Source organism: Mustela lutreola, chromosome 1 (genome assembly GCF_030435805.1).
Source record: "Mustela lutreola isolate mMusLut2 chromosome 1, mMusLut2.pri, whole genome shotgun sequence".
Taxonomy (NCBI): domain Eukaryota; kingdom Metazoa; phylum Chordata; class Mammalia; order Carnivora; family Mustelidae; genus Mustela; species Mustela lutreola.
The window spans coordinates 145,315,431-145,331,643 of record NC_081290.1 but is presented as its reverse complement, the minus strand read 5'-3'; the positions used below and the strand labels follow the sequence as shown (position 1 = coordinate 145,331,643).

Genomic DNA, 16,213 nt, shown 5'->3' with positions numbered 1-16,213 from the left:
CGGTGACTCAGACTTTATCTTAGCGAAGTAGAAATGATGTCAGAAACTATAGGAAATGAATTTGGGAGTACTGTATTTGATACAGGGCCCTCCTTTTCAGTACATGTTATGTCCTGGGCAACATTAGAAGGAAAGATGGCTATGGCTCGAAAGAGATTATATTGATGTCATAATATCTGCTACATGGTGGAAACTAGGGCAGCCTGAGTATTTCCTGCTTCGTTCAAAGGTTGTGTTTTCAACAGGCTTATATAAGTTAGCAAAACAAACAAATGAAGCTCTCTTCCTACTGCAGCATTTCACTGTCACCTCCCACCCCCTCCCCACTTATAGCCTCGTCCCATCAAATTCATTCCCAAAACTATTGTCTGTCGGCTACTGTGACAGATGTTGATTCTTGAGGGTATCCTCTCTCCCACCTGCTCAGCCCTCCTCGGCTTCAGTCATTAAGCCTAAATGTTTGGAGCGTGAATCTACCTTGGTGCAGCATCATTAGAGAAGACACACCAGTTGGGCAAAGAGGTCAAAATACTCTCAGCTAGACCGTAGTGATTATTATTGGGCAGCCCTATTTTAAAAGATGGAAAATACAGAATGACAGGAGAATGGATCCAGGCACAAGGGGAGAGGATTAACCACAGCAGCTTTGTTCACCCCCCGAGGCTGAGAGTGTCCGCCTAATTTTGGTTGAAATCAACCTTCAGAAGTTTAATAGATCATATTTAGTCGTCAGACCTATTTCTCTGTACTTAAGGTGAGTTTTTATTTGCTGAATCACATTTTCTCATGGATTTAACACTGTGATTTTTGAGACTTTGTTTCTCCTGGAAAGTCTTAATGCCCATAAATATTAATGATAATAGTTAAGGATATTACCTTCTTACCTTGCAATATAGCTTGCATTTACTAATTATAATATACAAGTAATTCCCCTTACGTCATGCACTAAAAATAAAAAGTACATCAAATGTATTTCAGTAAATTTTAATTTTATTGAGAGTTTACTGTAACTAAATTTTTTAAATTCACATATAATATATTATTTGTTTTAGGGGTACAAGTCTGTGATTCGTCAGTCTTACACAGTTTTTAGCACATACCCTTCCCAGTGTCCATCCCCTAGCTACCCCCTCCCCTTCCAGCAACCCTTAGTTTGTTTCCTGAGATTGAGTCTCTTATGGTTTATCTCCCTCTCTGGTTTTGTCTTGTTTCATTTTTCCCTCCCTTCCCCTATGATCTCCTGTCTTGTTTCTCAAATTCCTGATATCAGTGAGATCATATGACAGTTGTCGTTTTCTGATTGAGTTATTTTGCTTAGCATAATAGCCTCTAGTTCCATCCACATCATTGCAAGTGACAAGATTTTGGTTTTTTAATGGATGCATAATATTCCATGGTATATATATCACATCTTCTTTATCCATTCATCTGTTGGTGGGCATCTAGGCCCTTTTCATGGTTTGGCTATTGTGGACATTGCTGCTATGAACATTTGGGTGCATGTGCCCCTTTGGATCACTACATTAGGATCTTTGGCCAGTAGTGCAATTGCTGGGTCATAGGGTATCTCTATTTTCAACTTTTTGAGGAACTTCCATGCTGTTTTCCAGAGTGGCTGCACCAGCTTGCTTTCCCACCAGCAGTGTAGGAGGGTTCCCCTTTCTCCGCATCCTCACCAACATCTGTCGTTTCCTGACTTGTTAATTTTAGCCATGCTGTAACTAAATTTAATTTGATCATTTAAACAGCCATGATGACTCTCATTTGACTATCAGTATTTTGGAAAATTGCCTGTTTAAATATGGCATAAAAATGTTCTGAACCTTTTTTGTTTTCCAATAAATATTTTGGATCTCTAAAGTTTGCTTTCGTTTTTTGTTTTGTTTTGTTTTGTTTTTTTGGTGTGTTTCACAAATTTTGATGTGAAATGTTTTTATTATCATTGAATTCTAAATCTTCTTAAATTTCCATTATAATTTTCTTTTAAACCATATTTAGTTTACCAGCATATGGAAATGATTAAATCTGTACTTTTGTTTATGAAGTTATAAATAGTTTGCAATTTTAATCTGAGATGACAGTATGTATAATAGTCAATCTTTGGTATTTAAGACCTTAGTCTTGCTTCAAAAATATTCTGTGTTCTTCTTCTTTGTTGTTGTTTAAGTGTCACTGACACAAAATGTTACATCAGTTTCAGGTGTACAACTTTATAATTCGACAGGTCTCTGCCTTGTGCTATACTCACCACAAGCGGGGCAGCCGTCTGTCACCATACCCTGTTATTAAAACATCATTGACTATATTCTCCATGCTGTACGTTTCATCCCTGTGACTTACTCATTCCAGAACCAGAAACCTGAATCCCCCAGTCCCCGTCACCCATTTTTCCCATCCTTTTACCCTGCTTCCTTCTGACAGCCATCAGTTTGTTCTCTGTATTTATGGGTCTATATCTGCTTTGTTGTTGATACTGTTCTATGTGTTTTTTTTTTTTTTTAAATTATTTTATTTTTTCAGCGTTCCAAGATTCATTGTTTATGCACCTCACCCAGTGCTCCATGCAATCTGTGCCCTCCTTAATACCCACCACCAGGCTCACCCATCCCCCACCCTCCTCCCATCCATAACCCTTGGTTTGTTTCTCAGAGTCCAGTCTCTCATCGTTTGTCTCCCCCTCTGATTTCCCCCAATTCACTTTTCCTTTCCTTCTCCCAATGTCCTCCGTGTTATTCCTTATGCTCCACAAATAAGTGAAACCATATGATAATTGACTCTCTCTGCTTGACTTATTTCACTCAGCATAATCTCCTCTAGTCCTATCCATGTTGATAAAAAAGTTGGGTATTCATCCTTTCTGATGGAGGCATAACACTCCATTGTATATATGGACCACATCTTCTTTATCCATTTGTCTGTTGAAGGGCATCTTGGTTCTTTCCACAGTTTTGGCGATTGTGGCCATTGCTGCTATGAACACTGGGGTAGAGAGGGCCCTTCTTTTCACTACATCTGTATCTTTGGGGTAAATACCTAGTAGTGCAATTGCAAGGTCTTAGGGTAGCTCTATTTTAAATTTCTATGTGTTTTTAAGATTTTTTTTTTTTAAGATTTTATTTATTTATTTGAGAGAGAGAGAAAGAGTGAGAGAGAGCATGAGATGGGAGAAGATCAGAGGGAGAAGCAGACTCCCCATAGAGCTGGGAGCCTGATGTGGGACTCGATCCCAGCACTTCAGGATCATGACCTGAGCTGAAGGCAGTCGCTCAACCAACTGAGCCACCCAGGCACCCTTTTTTTAAGATTTTTTTTTTTAAATTATTCATTTCACAGAGAGAGATACAGCGAGAGAGGGAACATAGGCAGGGGAATGGGAGAGGGAGAAGCAGGCTTCCCACAGAGCAGAGAGCCTGATGTGGGGCTTGATCCTAGGACCCTGGCATCATGACCTGAGCCGAAGGCAGATCCTTAACAACTGAGCCACCCAGGCACCCCATGTTCTATGTATTTTTAAAGAATATGTATCCCATTTATTGCCGTGTGTGTGTGTGTGTGTGTGTGTGTGTGTGTGTGTGTGAAATAGGTCACCTCGGTATTGTTGACTGTGGATATCTTTTTTTTTTTGGCCTGCCTGATTAGCATCTGAGAGTAGTATGTTGAAATCTCCAATTACAATTGTTGATTATTCTGTTTTTCCTTACAGTTCCACTTGTTGCTTGAAGCTGTATCCTTAGGTGCTTACCTTCTTGTTAGATCATCTTGTCCCTTTATCAGTATAAAATGACTCCCTTCATCTCTCCCCCTTGTTAAGATCATTATCTTTTTTTTTAAATTTTTTTTTTTTTTTATAAACATGTATTTTTATCCCCAGGGGTACAGGTCTGTGAATCACCAGGTTTACACACTTCACAGCACTCACCAAAGCACATACCCTCCCCAATGCCCATAACCCCACCCCCCTTCTCCCAACCCCCCTCCTCCCAGCAAACCTCAATTTGTTTTGTAAGATTAAGAGTCACTCATGGTTTGTCTCCCTCTTATCTTAATATTTGCCTATTACTTCTGTTATTTTTTTTTACTCTCAGCCTTTTTTTTAAGCATTTTTTTAAATCAACACACTGCTGGATTTAATAAAATACATTTGGGCAGTCCCTGCCTTTTAACTATTGAGTTTAATCCATTTATTTTATTGTATTTACCATTATGTTAGGACTTCTGTCATTTTATGATTTTTATTTAATAAATTTTGATACTTTTTTTCCTTGCCTTTTCTTTAAAAAAGCAAATGTTCTTTTGTTTCCAGTACTGTTTTTGTTCCTAAGGCGATTGTTCTAATGTTGGGGCACATAATCTCATTTATCTCTTGATATCTTAAATTTAATTATATGTGTTTCTCTCACCACGCCTAATAAGACAAATTATTTAATGCACTCTTCTCTGTCTCTGGGTTCTCCTCCCCAGTCATGTTGATATTTTCCAAAATTTTTGTTCTGGATCATTATTATTATGTTTTTACCTTTTGTCCTAAAGTTTTTATAAGGTAATAATAGACATTATCAAGTTTGTTGAACATACCATATTACTTCTTTAATTAAACAATTGAGTGTTTTCTTTAAGAATGTTATCAATGCAGTTCTTTTTGTGGCAAACCTTGTGTATTTTTATGTTTAATAATACGTTTATTATGGTCACATTTGAGTGGCAGTTGGCATTTTGAATATATAATTCTTTGCTCAAAATTCTTTAATACTTTAAAAATATTACTTCATTTGTGCATGCAGAGTTGCTGTTGAGAAGCCTGATGTCAGTCTGGTTCTTTTTTTGTAAGATCTGCTTTTTATATTAGGAAGCTTTTTGTTTCTGTTTTTTCCTTGTATTTGATATTCTCAAATTTTGCAATAATGTATTCTATATGCATTCTTTTCTCTCTCTCTCTTTCTTTTTCTTTTTCTTCCTTATTCTAAAATTTTTAATTTTAGTTACCACACAGTGTTACATTATTTTCAGGTGTATAATACAGTGATTCATTAATTCCATGTCACCCAGTGCCAATTTCACCCATCTCCCCACCCTCTCTGGTAACCATCAGTTTGTTTGCTGTAGTTAAGAGTCTGTTTCTTGGTTTGTCTCCCCCGACCCTTTTTAAAAATCTTTGCTCATTTGTTTTATTTCTTAAATTCCACATGTGAGTGAAATCATATGGCATTTGTCTTTCTCTGACGGTTTTGTTTTGTTTTTTACTTAGTATTATACTCTTCAGCTCCATCCATGTTATTGCAAATGGCAAGATTTTATTCTTTTTTTTTGTAGCTGAATATATATATATATATCCTCTTTATCTGTTTATCAGTTGATGGACACTTGGGCTGCTTCTATATGTTGGCTATTGTAAATAATATTACTATGAATATGGAGGTGCATGTATCCCTTAGAATTAGTGTTTTTGTGCTCTTTGGGTAAATAGTGTGATTACTGGATTGTAGGGTAGTTCTATTTTTATTTTTTCGAGGAACCTCCATGCTGTTTTCCACAGTGTCTGCACCCATTTGCATTCCCATCAGCAGTGCAGGAGGGTTCCCCTTTCTTCATATCCTCACTAACACCTGTTGTTTTTTTGTGTGTGTTGTTGATTTTAGCCATTCTGATAGGTGTGAGGTGATAGCTCCTTGTACTTTGATTTGCATTTCCTTGATGGTAAGTGATGGTGAATATCTTTTTTTGTGTCTGTTGGACATCTGGTTGTCTTCTTTGGAGAAATGTCTGTTCCATGTTTTTTGCTCATTTTTAATTAGATTATTATTATTTTTTGGATATTGAATTTTATAAGTTCTTTATATATTTTGGATACTAACCCTTTATCAGATGTGTCATTTTCAAATATCTTCTCCCATTCCACAGGGTGCCTTTTAGTTTTGTTGTTTCCTTCACTGTGCAGAAAGTTTCTATTTTAATATAGTCCCAATAGTGTATATTTAGTTTTGTTTTTCTTGCCTCAGGAGACATACTTAGAGAAAAGTTGCTTTGGCCAATGTCAAAAAAGTTACTGCCCATGTTTTCTTTTAGGGTTTTTATGTTTTCAGGTCTCTCATTTAGGTCTTTAATCCATCTTGAATTTATTTTTATGTATGATATAAGAGAGTAGTCTAGTTTCTTTCTTTTGAATGTTGCTGTCCAATTTTTCCTGCACCCTTTGTTGAAAAGACTATCTTTTGCCCTTTGGATATTCTTTCCTGCTTTGTTGAAGATTAATTGGCCATATAATTGTGAGTTTATTTCTGGGTTTTCTCTATTACTCCATTGATCTGCATGCCTATACCATACTTTTTGATTATTACAGCTTTGTAATATAACTTGGAGTCTGGAATAGTGATGCCACTAGCTTTGCTTTTCTTTTTCAAGACTGCTTTGGCTATTCAGGGTCTTTTGTGGTTCCACACTAATTTTAGGATTGTCTGTTCTAGATCTGTGAAAAATGCTGTTGGTATTTTGATAGGGATTGCATTGAATCTGTAGATTAGTTTGGGTAAGTGTAGACATTTTAACAATCGTTTTTCTTCTAATTCATGAGCATGAAATATCCTTCCATTTTGCAGTATTTTTTTTTATTCCCTTGTTTGGCACTCTGAGTTCTTTGGATTGAGGTCTCTGAAGTTCATTTAATTTTGAGGAATTGTTGTTTTTTCTTTAAGTATCCCTTCCTCTCAATTTATTTCTTCTTTTGGGGCCTGGATGTTGGCAATTTCACATTCATTCTATATTACAAAGCTCTAAACATCTGAATTTTTGTGCTTGTTGAGTTTGCTATCCTAGCTTTCTTTGTGCTCTAGAAATTGTATAATTCTGTCATAAAGGAGGATTTTGTGTGTATACTCATGGTTGTGGTGAGTTGGAATCACCTCTCTCCTGTTTTCTCCTACCTCTCTGTCTGGTTCTTGCCTCAACCTAAGTGCTTTGGTTGGGAGCTAGGTCTTATTATTCCTGCCAATAAATCACATCCTATGGGGTGGGAGGGTTAGGAATGTCAAATCTAGTTTCCCAGGCAAGTGGGGAACTCAGTCATAGATTTCAGGCCTCCATTTAGTGTGGAGAGTCCTCCCAGCCCCCAGTTCCACATGGAGAGCCTAGCTCTAGCCACCTGCCCCATGCATAGTGGATTATAGGTGTATTGTACTTGGGACACCTCAGGATTTTTAAATGTCTGTCTGGTTCTGCTGATTTCCACAGGTCCTGGAGCCAGTAGTCCTTCAGTTTATGCTCCCACTGACCTCTGAAACTGCGTTCCCTTTGTTTCACAGATAAGTTTAACAAAAATTAGAGTACAGTTATATCTTTTTATTTATGTATTTTTAAAATATTATTTTATCATTTTGTTGTTGGTGGTGGTGGTGACAGCGTATGTGGGAGGGTAGGGTGGGTTTCCACTTAAAATTTCATTGCTCTCTTGAGTGGAAATTTCCTGACCAGCCTTTATTATGTAAGTGTTACCGTGGTGTTTTAAGTGTAGTTACTTTGCTCTTAGCAAATGCTTCTTTGACCCTAGTGATGAACTGTTTGATATTTAGAAGTACCTATGATTTTCCTGACCTGACAGGGGGCATATGTGTGGGTCAGTGGAGCGGCAGCAGTGGTCTCATTAGAATGAAGTTCAGTTAGTACGCTGGATCCTTTCTCTGCATTTTTCTTTCCCTTTCTTCTGTTCCACTTTCCTTTTCTTCCCTAACTCCTTAACAGTTAGGAAATACATTTGTGAGGAAGACGAGAAGGAAATGCATGAAATGGAAGGGAAACCTCAAAGCCTTGTTCCCTCCGATCATGTAAGAAGCTCTTCTTACATGAAATGACCAGAAATAAATGGGGAGAGTCATTTGTCATCATGTGAACAAGAAAGTTCACCTCCTAGAGTAAAAGTCTGTCTGTCTATTAAAATTAAAGAGATAGAACGTCCTTTGCATTATTAGATATGGTAGAACTATGAAGTTCTTGTTTTGTCTTCTTGCTCTGATTTTCTGCCAGTCTTTGAAGTTTCAGTCTATCATGAAAATAAAACACTGCTCATGTCCTCAGAGTCATTAAAAAAAAGTCAGACTCAATAGTGAAATGTAGTAGCCATCACAAAAGTCGTGTCCTCTTGGATGCTTTTTTGCCCAAGGTTTATGAAAATGTATGCCTGTGAGAGAATCCTAAATATTTGCAGAATCACACTTCTTCTTTGTATTTATCGTACTAAGCATAGCAGCAATCACCACCACAACCACCACTCTTGCTTGAAGGAGAAGCTTCCTTCTTGCATCTGAGGCTTCTCCAGGGTTCTCTTACATTCCCACATCATTTTCTTTGTGTCCATTTAGTGCCGTGACTTCAGTTCTACCTACCTGACACTCAACTCAAAACAACTGTCCCCAACCTCTTTGCTGAGCTCAGCAAAGGAGTACCCAGCTCTCCTCTGGGTACTTTCACCTGGACATTTTATTGACACCCGTGGCTCAAGATGTCTACAACTGGTCTTATTATCTCCCACACGCAATTTGTTCCTTGCTTTTTATTCCCTATTTCAATTAATAATTCTACCATTTGCCTTGTTGCCTAAGCCAAGAACTTGAGGGTCATCTTAGGTTCCTCTCTCCCCCTTCAGCTTTATGCACAGAGTCCTAGTGTCTATACTACTGAACATCTAGCGTCTGTTCTACTGAATATCTCTTGAATGCATTCTCTGGATCTTGTCACTTGAGTGCTTCACCCCCCACACTAACTTCCGAATGCTTATGGAACCAAGTCAGGCACTTTAATGTTTATATATCATCGCACTTTGTACCCTTACTCTCCACCTTTGACCTTATTCTCCAGCCAAATCCAACTATCCAAGGCTCTGGAAACTGCCACATTCTCTCTTGTTTCTATGCTTTCAACCATGATAGTGCTGTATCAGGGGTTCTTCCCTTGCAAGTTTGGTAATAATTTCTTCCTTTTTCTGTTACCTGCCTCCTATGTCTTTCTCCCTCCACCACTGGCAGGTTTGAAAACTTCTTTCCCTGGATCTCAAAGCTGCTTGATACAATCATAGTATGACTGACGCCATCTTCTACTGTTTGTCTTTACCTTACTGCCCTTGGTACTGTACTGTGGGCACTTTCGAGTTAGGGACTGATTCTTCACCTTTATAACTCCACAGCCATGATGTCTCTCGTATGTTAAGTAGAGGCTTAGTTAAACATTTGTTGATTGATAAAGAAGATGAGAGGTATTTGTGGTTTGAAAGGGGAGAGGATGTTAATCAGAAGCTGTGTGCAGATTCTGTAACAATAGTTTGAGGGTTATAGATTTTTTTTTTCCTCCTCCTCAGTTCCTAGAGGCACGGGCTTTCCATATTCATAATATTTCATGTGGCAGTGAGTCCATGGTATTTCCTGAAGGTTCCTGGTTTGTTTGGTCCTGCATTGTGTCCTTTAAGGATTACCAAGACTGAGGTCTGGTCTCTACCCTCAAAAAATGTATAATGGAAATGGGGAATTCAAACCAGGTCATGAAACCATTAGATGATAGCAAATGCAAACTTGCTTGTTGCCTCTCATTGTGAGAAAGGAGAGAAGGGGCAGAACAGGCAGCTGGCAGGTGCTTTATGGAGAAGGTGGGAATGGAGCTGGATGCTGTGAAGAAGTCATTTTCTCTTCTGGGTTGTGGTAGTTCTATTTCTAGTGAGTTTCTTCTCTGGGAGTCTGTTCATAATGAAAGTCCTTCGGCACCATTTCTGCTCACTTACCGAAACAACCTTGTTACTCACAGGTGATTTGTCTGTCTGTAGGTGCCTGTTAAAGGGTAACACCTACAGGAAGAGGTTGTGTGACACTCGAAGGAAATGGAAGGTGAGAAACAATGAGAGTATCCGACTTTAATTCTCAAGTACAAATCGGTTTCGTAGGCTTTAAAATCTTAAATCCAGAAATCATTTGGGTATGGAGGTTTTTTGGAAAAAGTTTTATTATTTTCATACTAGTTAAAAAAGCCCTAGTTTGATTTGGGGGAACTGAAGTTTCAGAAATGGTTGTAAGTATTTAATGTTTATGTGCCTGGGGCGTTCTGTGCCCGTTTCCTCGAATTCAGTGATTCTCAAGTAGATAAGCTCAGTCCGGAACAGTGAAGGAGAAAGGGAATCTGTCTGCCTAGAAAGTAGGGAGAGGTATCTCTTCATTTGATCAGTTTGTATAAACATACTCCCTTCTACCAATATTCTTTTCACTGGAGGGGTTCAGATCGCTCCTGTTTGGCTGGCTAGGAGAGAGAAATTCTCATAATAGAATGTGATTTAATTTGTTGAATGACCGTTTGTGCTGTGTCAGTCTGCTGGGGAAAAGGATTTGAGGCCTTGTGGATGAGCTAGTGTATCCGGTTGTCAAAACATCTCAGGCATCTTTTGGAAGTAACGTTAGACCCTTGCTTTCCACTTCCCTGAAGTTGCTTCTCATTGAAAGGCTTTTCCTTGTAGGAATGAGTCAGGAAATATCTGGCCCCAGACTCTCATTTGCTGTTTTTGCTATGTCATGCCCTGCCCTAGAGACAGGGCATGAGGCCCAGAGAGCAGAGGGCCAGGATCCAGCCTGCCGAAGCCAGGAAGCTGCCTGCGTCTGACTCACTGTTGAGGTGATCCTGTTCTGCTTCGGAGCTGATCGTATTTTGCTACTTCTAGCCAAGCCCCGATTTGGCAGCGATCACATACATACGTGTTCAGGAGCTCCCAGGGGGGCTGGAGCTCCAGCCCTTATTCTTGGGCATATTCACAGAACAGAACTGGATGCATGTGAACTCTCCAGACACAGGAGGAGAAGTAGCTTTCGTTTCAGAGTGGACTGTAGCCCAGAATGAAGATAAAGCAGAGGGAAATCATAGTGGCCTATCAGTGGGTTATGGTTTATTTTCCTGAAAGGTGCCCCGTGTATTTGGGGCTGAGTTACTCCAATTAGCTAAACACTATTGCAGTGACGGGCTGTGGAAAAGTGACTTCACTGAAAGAGGAATCATGCAATACTCTAGATTGCATATTTGCAGATGGGCACTGAGCAAGGCTTTACAGGGACACTGAGGCCACCGAGAAGACCTGCCCACAGAGGTTGCCTTCATCTCTGATTGCGGCTTCTCTCTCACCTTCCCCCGATGACAACACACTTAAGGAAAGAAAAAGCTCAGAAAATGGTCGCTTACCAGAATCCTCTGCCCACAGTCGTCCTGGTAGTTCTTCCTAACTATCCCCATAAAGAATTCCTCTTTCCAGCCATCACCACCATCTGTAACTCCTACTTTCCTGAATTCAACTTTTCTAGATCTCCATTTCTAAGATTCTTTCTCATAGCCTGAGTTGTAAGCTGGGTCAGAGTTAAATAAGAACTGTCTAGTACAATCAATTTTCAAGGTTAGCATCCTGGGATCTAGCTTAATCAGAGCCCAGAATTTCTCTTGTGCTTCATTATTAGTAGAGCTGAAATCCATCCGTGGTGGTTTTCCGGGAGCAAGCTCCTTGCTCTTCCTGGCGTGCATGCGCACTCTCGTTCTAGGACCTGGGACCAAAGGACCAAGGGAAAATGAAGGTTTGATCGGCTGGAAGCGGTTTGGCTTGGGTATGGTCCTCCAGCTCTGCTCCAGTGGCAGATTCTGGATCTACTGTTGTGACCTCTCATCTATGAAATCAAGGTCAAATCGGTGCCTCTTGATAGAATATTGCTACTTCTGCAAGGCCCCCTGAGGCAGTTAATATTTTAATGGGGACTGTGAATGTGAATGGGGCCGGGGGGCCCCAGCTCTGATAGGTGCTGTTCGAGGATGTTATGGTAGGGGGTAGAGACCCGTTGAGGAGAACATCTGCTTTTGTGAACTCTCTTCTCCATCTTCTCCATTTCTTCACCCCAGCCTGTAATATGTACAGATGATACTAAATGCATTCCATAAAATGGTCCTCTGTGAATGAATAAATCATGTCACCTATTTAAAAAATGCCTTTTAGTTTTGGTTTAAAGTCCTCCCTGCAGTCACCGCAGGGGCCTGATTCTTCTAGAACATCTTCCCTAATGTTCACAGGGAAATGGAAGTTTCCCTGTGTCTGGGATTTTAATAAATTGTACTGTTAAATTGTAATCCAAGATACCAGCTCAGAAGACAAGATCCCTTTAGAGTCGCTGAATTTATTATGCACTAAGTGGTGACTGGCAATGTCTGAAAGAAGCATCCGGTGACTAGAAAGGGAGAGATTGGCCATGTTGGGGTTGGTGTACTGCTCTGAATTGTTCTTGGAGTTATCACTGATTTATAACTGTGTTCCTTAGAGATTAGGAAATCATTGTGGCCACCACTAAAGCTCTCATCTTCCATTGGATCTGATTTTGATTATTGTGTTTTCTTATGGGGAAAACACCCCTCACTGTGTATCATCTGTGATTTAGTTTAAGCATCTTTGGTTAAAAACAAAAAACAAAAACTTTAAAGAGAGGACACCCAAAAAATTTCAGGGTGAATTATAAGTGTAATCTTGTATTTAATTTGATTTGAGTAATCAAATGATGCCATTTAATTGTTCGTGGAGTTGTTTTTTCCCTTTTGAGTACGTGTTTGGAAGTTTATGCTATTTTTTTTCTTCCTTAGGTGACAGTGTTAACCTTCCTAAGGCCGACACCACAGCTGGGAATCTAGATTCACTTTCCTCTCCATCTCCCACAATTGCAGCTGTTCCTGGGCCTCTTGGACCAGACAAAAACCACCTTGCAGATGGGAGCAGCTTCGGGGACTGGGCATCCTCTGTGTAAGTAACTATGCTGCTCTTTGGTGCTGAGGAAGGAGGGCTGTGACCTTCATGTTGAAGTTCACATGGCAAGTGGGTACTAAAGTGTTAGGTCTGAGGATCTTTGCTCTCTGGTCAGTGGGATGCTTAAGGAAAGATCGCGCATAAGGAAGTTCTTCTTGAAAGCATCTCTGTATTTCCAATGTGGAAAAGTGGACGGGTGCTCTTTCAAATCTGTTTTGAGTTTAATTTGTGGCAGTTTTGGGTTGCATGAAGGAAATTTGTTATTGTTCTACTCAGACACTCAGGATGTTTTCTCACTAGTAATGCAAACTTTTAGACATAGGAGAATGCATGCATTGGGATCTATATGTAGACTCTTGAAACTCTGTAGAATGATATTTTAGTTGTTTGAATTTTCAAGAGCTTTGTGCTAGGGTTCTCTATCTTCTCCATAACACCCTGCATACTTGACAACTGATGGATGAAATACCTGATTTTATCTTCTCAGTTTGGATGTGCAGATCAGCTCGGGTATATCAGGACAAATAATACTAATACAAACAATATCATGGACATTATCTGACTACATGTTTGTCTTTCTGCACTGACCAAGCTGTGAAATAAATGCAGATTGGTGGTGGTTTGGGACATCCAAAGAGAATCAAATTTCAAACAAATGCTTGGAGAACAACAACAACAAAGGAACCCTACTAATAATTACATGCCCTTATTTGATTAGTCAATCAAATTACATCCAAAAATACATTTATAATTTAGCCTGAGAATATTTGGGTGTCTTGTCTTCAAAGTTAAAAAAAAATTTTTTTTTAAAATCAAAATTGCCTAAAATAAGTCCTAGATAATGATGTCATCCAACCCTAACTGGGCATTCTTGGGACTTTAAATGGAATTGGAAAGCATCCCTCCCATTACTTGGCTTTTTATAGTTACTGCTGGATTCACATGAAATCATTATGAACTTAATTAAGTATTAAAAGAGGCTGGGAGAATTTTGGTATGCTAAAATTTGGGGGTGACCTAAAGACTGAAAATCTAACTGAAACTGCAAGTGAAACTCAAAATATGGAAACATTCTCCAGATGAGCTCTTTTTCCCCAAGATTGTAATAAATGTATATTCATGTGCTGGAGACTGTGTATTGTGGACTTAAATTGCATATTACTCAAACATGCTTGTCATTTTTATTATTCTTTTTCTAGATTAAAAATTCTCTTTTCAGTTTAATACTCCAAGCACCAGTGATAGTGGTTACATAGGAACCAAGAATCTAATCCTGGGCACTCTGGGGGTAGAATTTGCATGGGTGCATGTGGGTGCCTGTGTGTGTATTAAAGCAAAAAACAGATTTCTAATTACTTCTTTCAGTAAGCGTGTATCACAGTGGGGAGCTAGTTCAGTTAGTCCTGCCTCTTCCAGAGTGGTTCTGTAGGAATGTGACATTATGAACCATGATATAGCCAATGCTCAATTCGTAGCACGTTCATGCCTGAAACATGAAGGGCTTGATATTTTTGGTCATAAATCAAGCGAGGAGTGAATTCCCCAGCTTCCTATTCATACTGATTTTAAAATGTCATGGAAAGCACTCCAACACTGAGAGGCCAAAAAGGGAGAGGAGAAAATAAGTAGTTGAAGTGAATCTGGAAAGGAGATTTGTGTTACAATGTAGACTTTCTCCTACTTCAAGAATTTGGGTTCCCCCCCCATGTAATGGATAAAATGCATGGATATTTCTCTTAATTATATAGAGTGTTTCTTGTGTATCTTTTGAAGGGTTTACTTGTAAGCGTATTTCAATCCAGATTTATCACGAAGTCAGGAGTGTGTCCCAAGCTTGAGCACTCACCAAGATCACCTGGAGGGCTTGTAAAGCCCCCACTGCTGGCCCCTTGCCCCCCGAGTGACCCTGCGGCTTGAGGGGCTGCCTCCAAGTATGCATCTCTAACAGAATGCCAGGTGATACAGACAACTGCCCCTCTTGTCCCCCTGGAGCCTGGCATGTGTGGATTGTAAACAGCTTCCCCAAGTGTCATTAGGATGAGTGATCTCTCTTCTTGCCTCCCCTTCTCCCCAGCTCTTCTGGGATGGTGTGTTTGCTGTCTTGAAGTTCCCCTGGCTGGTTCCCCATACTTTGATTTGCTGTGCCTGAAATATTCCCTCTTTCTTTGCTCACGGCGATCTGACCTATCTTTAGGGCCTAATTTAGTTTCCACTTTCAGGAAGCTTTCTCTAGTGCTGTAGTCTATAGGAAGATTCTCAATATCTTTCTGTCTATACCCGATGCTGGACGTGGGGAAAATATTGCCTTCTAGTATTAGGTGATGTTTACCTTTTAGTGTTAGTCGATATTTAAGTGGTGTATGCGTATGTGTATCTGTATATTCATATCAAAGTCTCTGTCTGCCTATCTCTGTATTTTAGTCTGTTCAGGCCGTGATAACACAAAAACTTTGAGTGGCGTATAAATGGCAGAAATTTATTTCTCACAGTTCTGGAGGTTAGATTTCCAAGATTAGGATGTCCTCATGCCAGGTTCCGGTGAGAGGCTACTTCTGATTTACAGAGTGCTGCCTTTGTCATTCTCTTAAAGACCCCTAATTCCATTCGTGAGGACTATTGTCAGGACCTCACTGATCCTAATGACTTTCCAAAGACCCCACTTCCTAACAGCATCGCACAGAAGGGTGTAGAGTTTCAACACAGACATTTGGGAGGGACGCAAACTTTCAGTCCCTAACACTGTCTTTTTCTCACTCTAAGATAGGTTATAAAATTATTGATGATACAAATTGGGTTTTATAACTCTATGAATTTTTCGTGATCTTGACATAGTTCTTAGAATGGGAAATAAAATATTATGTATTTATAAAAATACCTCCCTCTTGGTAATCTCATTTCTTTCCGTATATCACTGAATGTCTGTTAAGCAACTGTGGTTTGTTTCTGGTCCATCTGCCTCCTTTCTTTTAAAGATGAATGAATCTTCCTCCAGGAATTTCACGGAATTAATCTCACCATTTTCTCTTTATAACATTTTTTTCTTTGCTTCCTTAGCATCTGTAAATGTGGTTTTCATTGTGTGGTGTTTTGTTTGTGTGTTTTTTAATTCATGATCTCTGCACGCAAGCTGTACAGTATTGAATATGAGTAGGTTCTGAGTAAATACTGATTAAAATTCCTTTTAATGAAACCAAAATTGCTGTGGTGTCATTAAATCCTCTCTCTAGGGCTTTAAGAAAGGAGGCAGTGCCTGGGCTGCCTGGTTTTACTCCAGGGTAGTGATTCTCCATTCCAAAACTTACACTTGCTTTATCTCATGTCCCGAAACACGGACAAATGTATGTGGATCACATAGGACCCCAGTAGCTCTACCGCACAGAAATGCCGTGACCCTAGCCACTGGAAAGCAAATTTGCAGGGGAAAGCCTA

The 16,213-nt window shown here is 39.5% G+C and overlaps 1 protein-coding gene across 2 annotated transcripts in view; it reads left to right on the top strand.

Moving 5' to 3' along the window:
- ARHGAP10 (Rho GTPase activating protein 10) overlaps window positions 1–16,213 on the top strand; it is a 318,466-nt gene that overhangs the window by 279,775 nt on the left and 22,478 nt on the right. The window contains exon 20 of one of the 2 annotated variants that reach the window (XM_059175791.1): window positions 12,706–12,781. In XM_059175791.1, coding sequence (XP_059031774.1) covers window positions 12,706–12,781 — 76 coding nt within the window. Of the gene's footprint in view, window positions 1–12,624; window positions 12,782–16,213 lie in introns of both variants that reach the window. The other variant, XM_059175783.1, reaches the window with a different exon arrangement.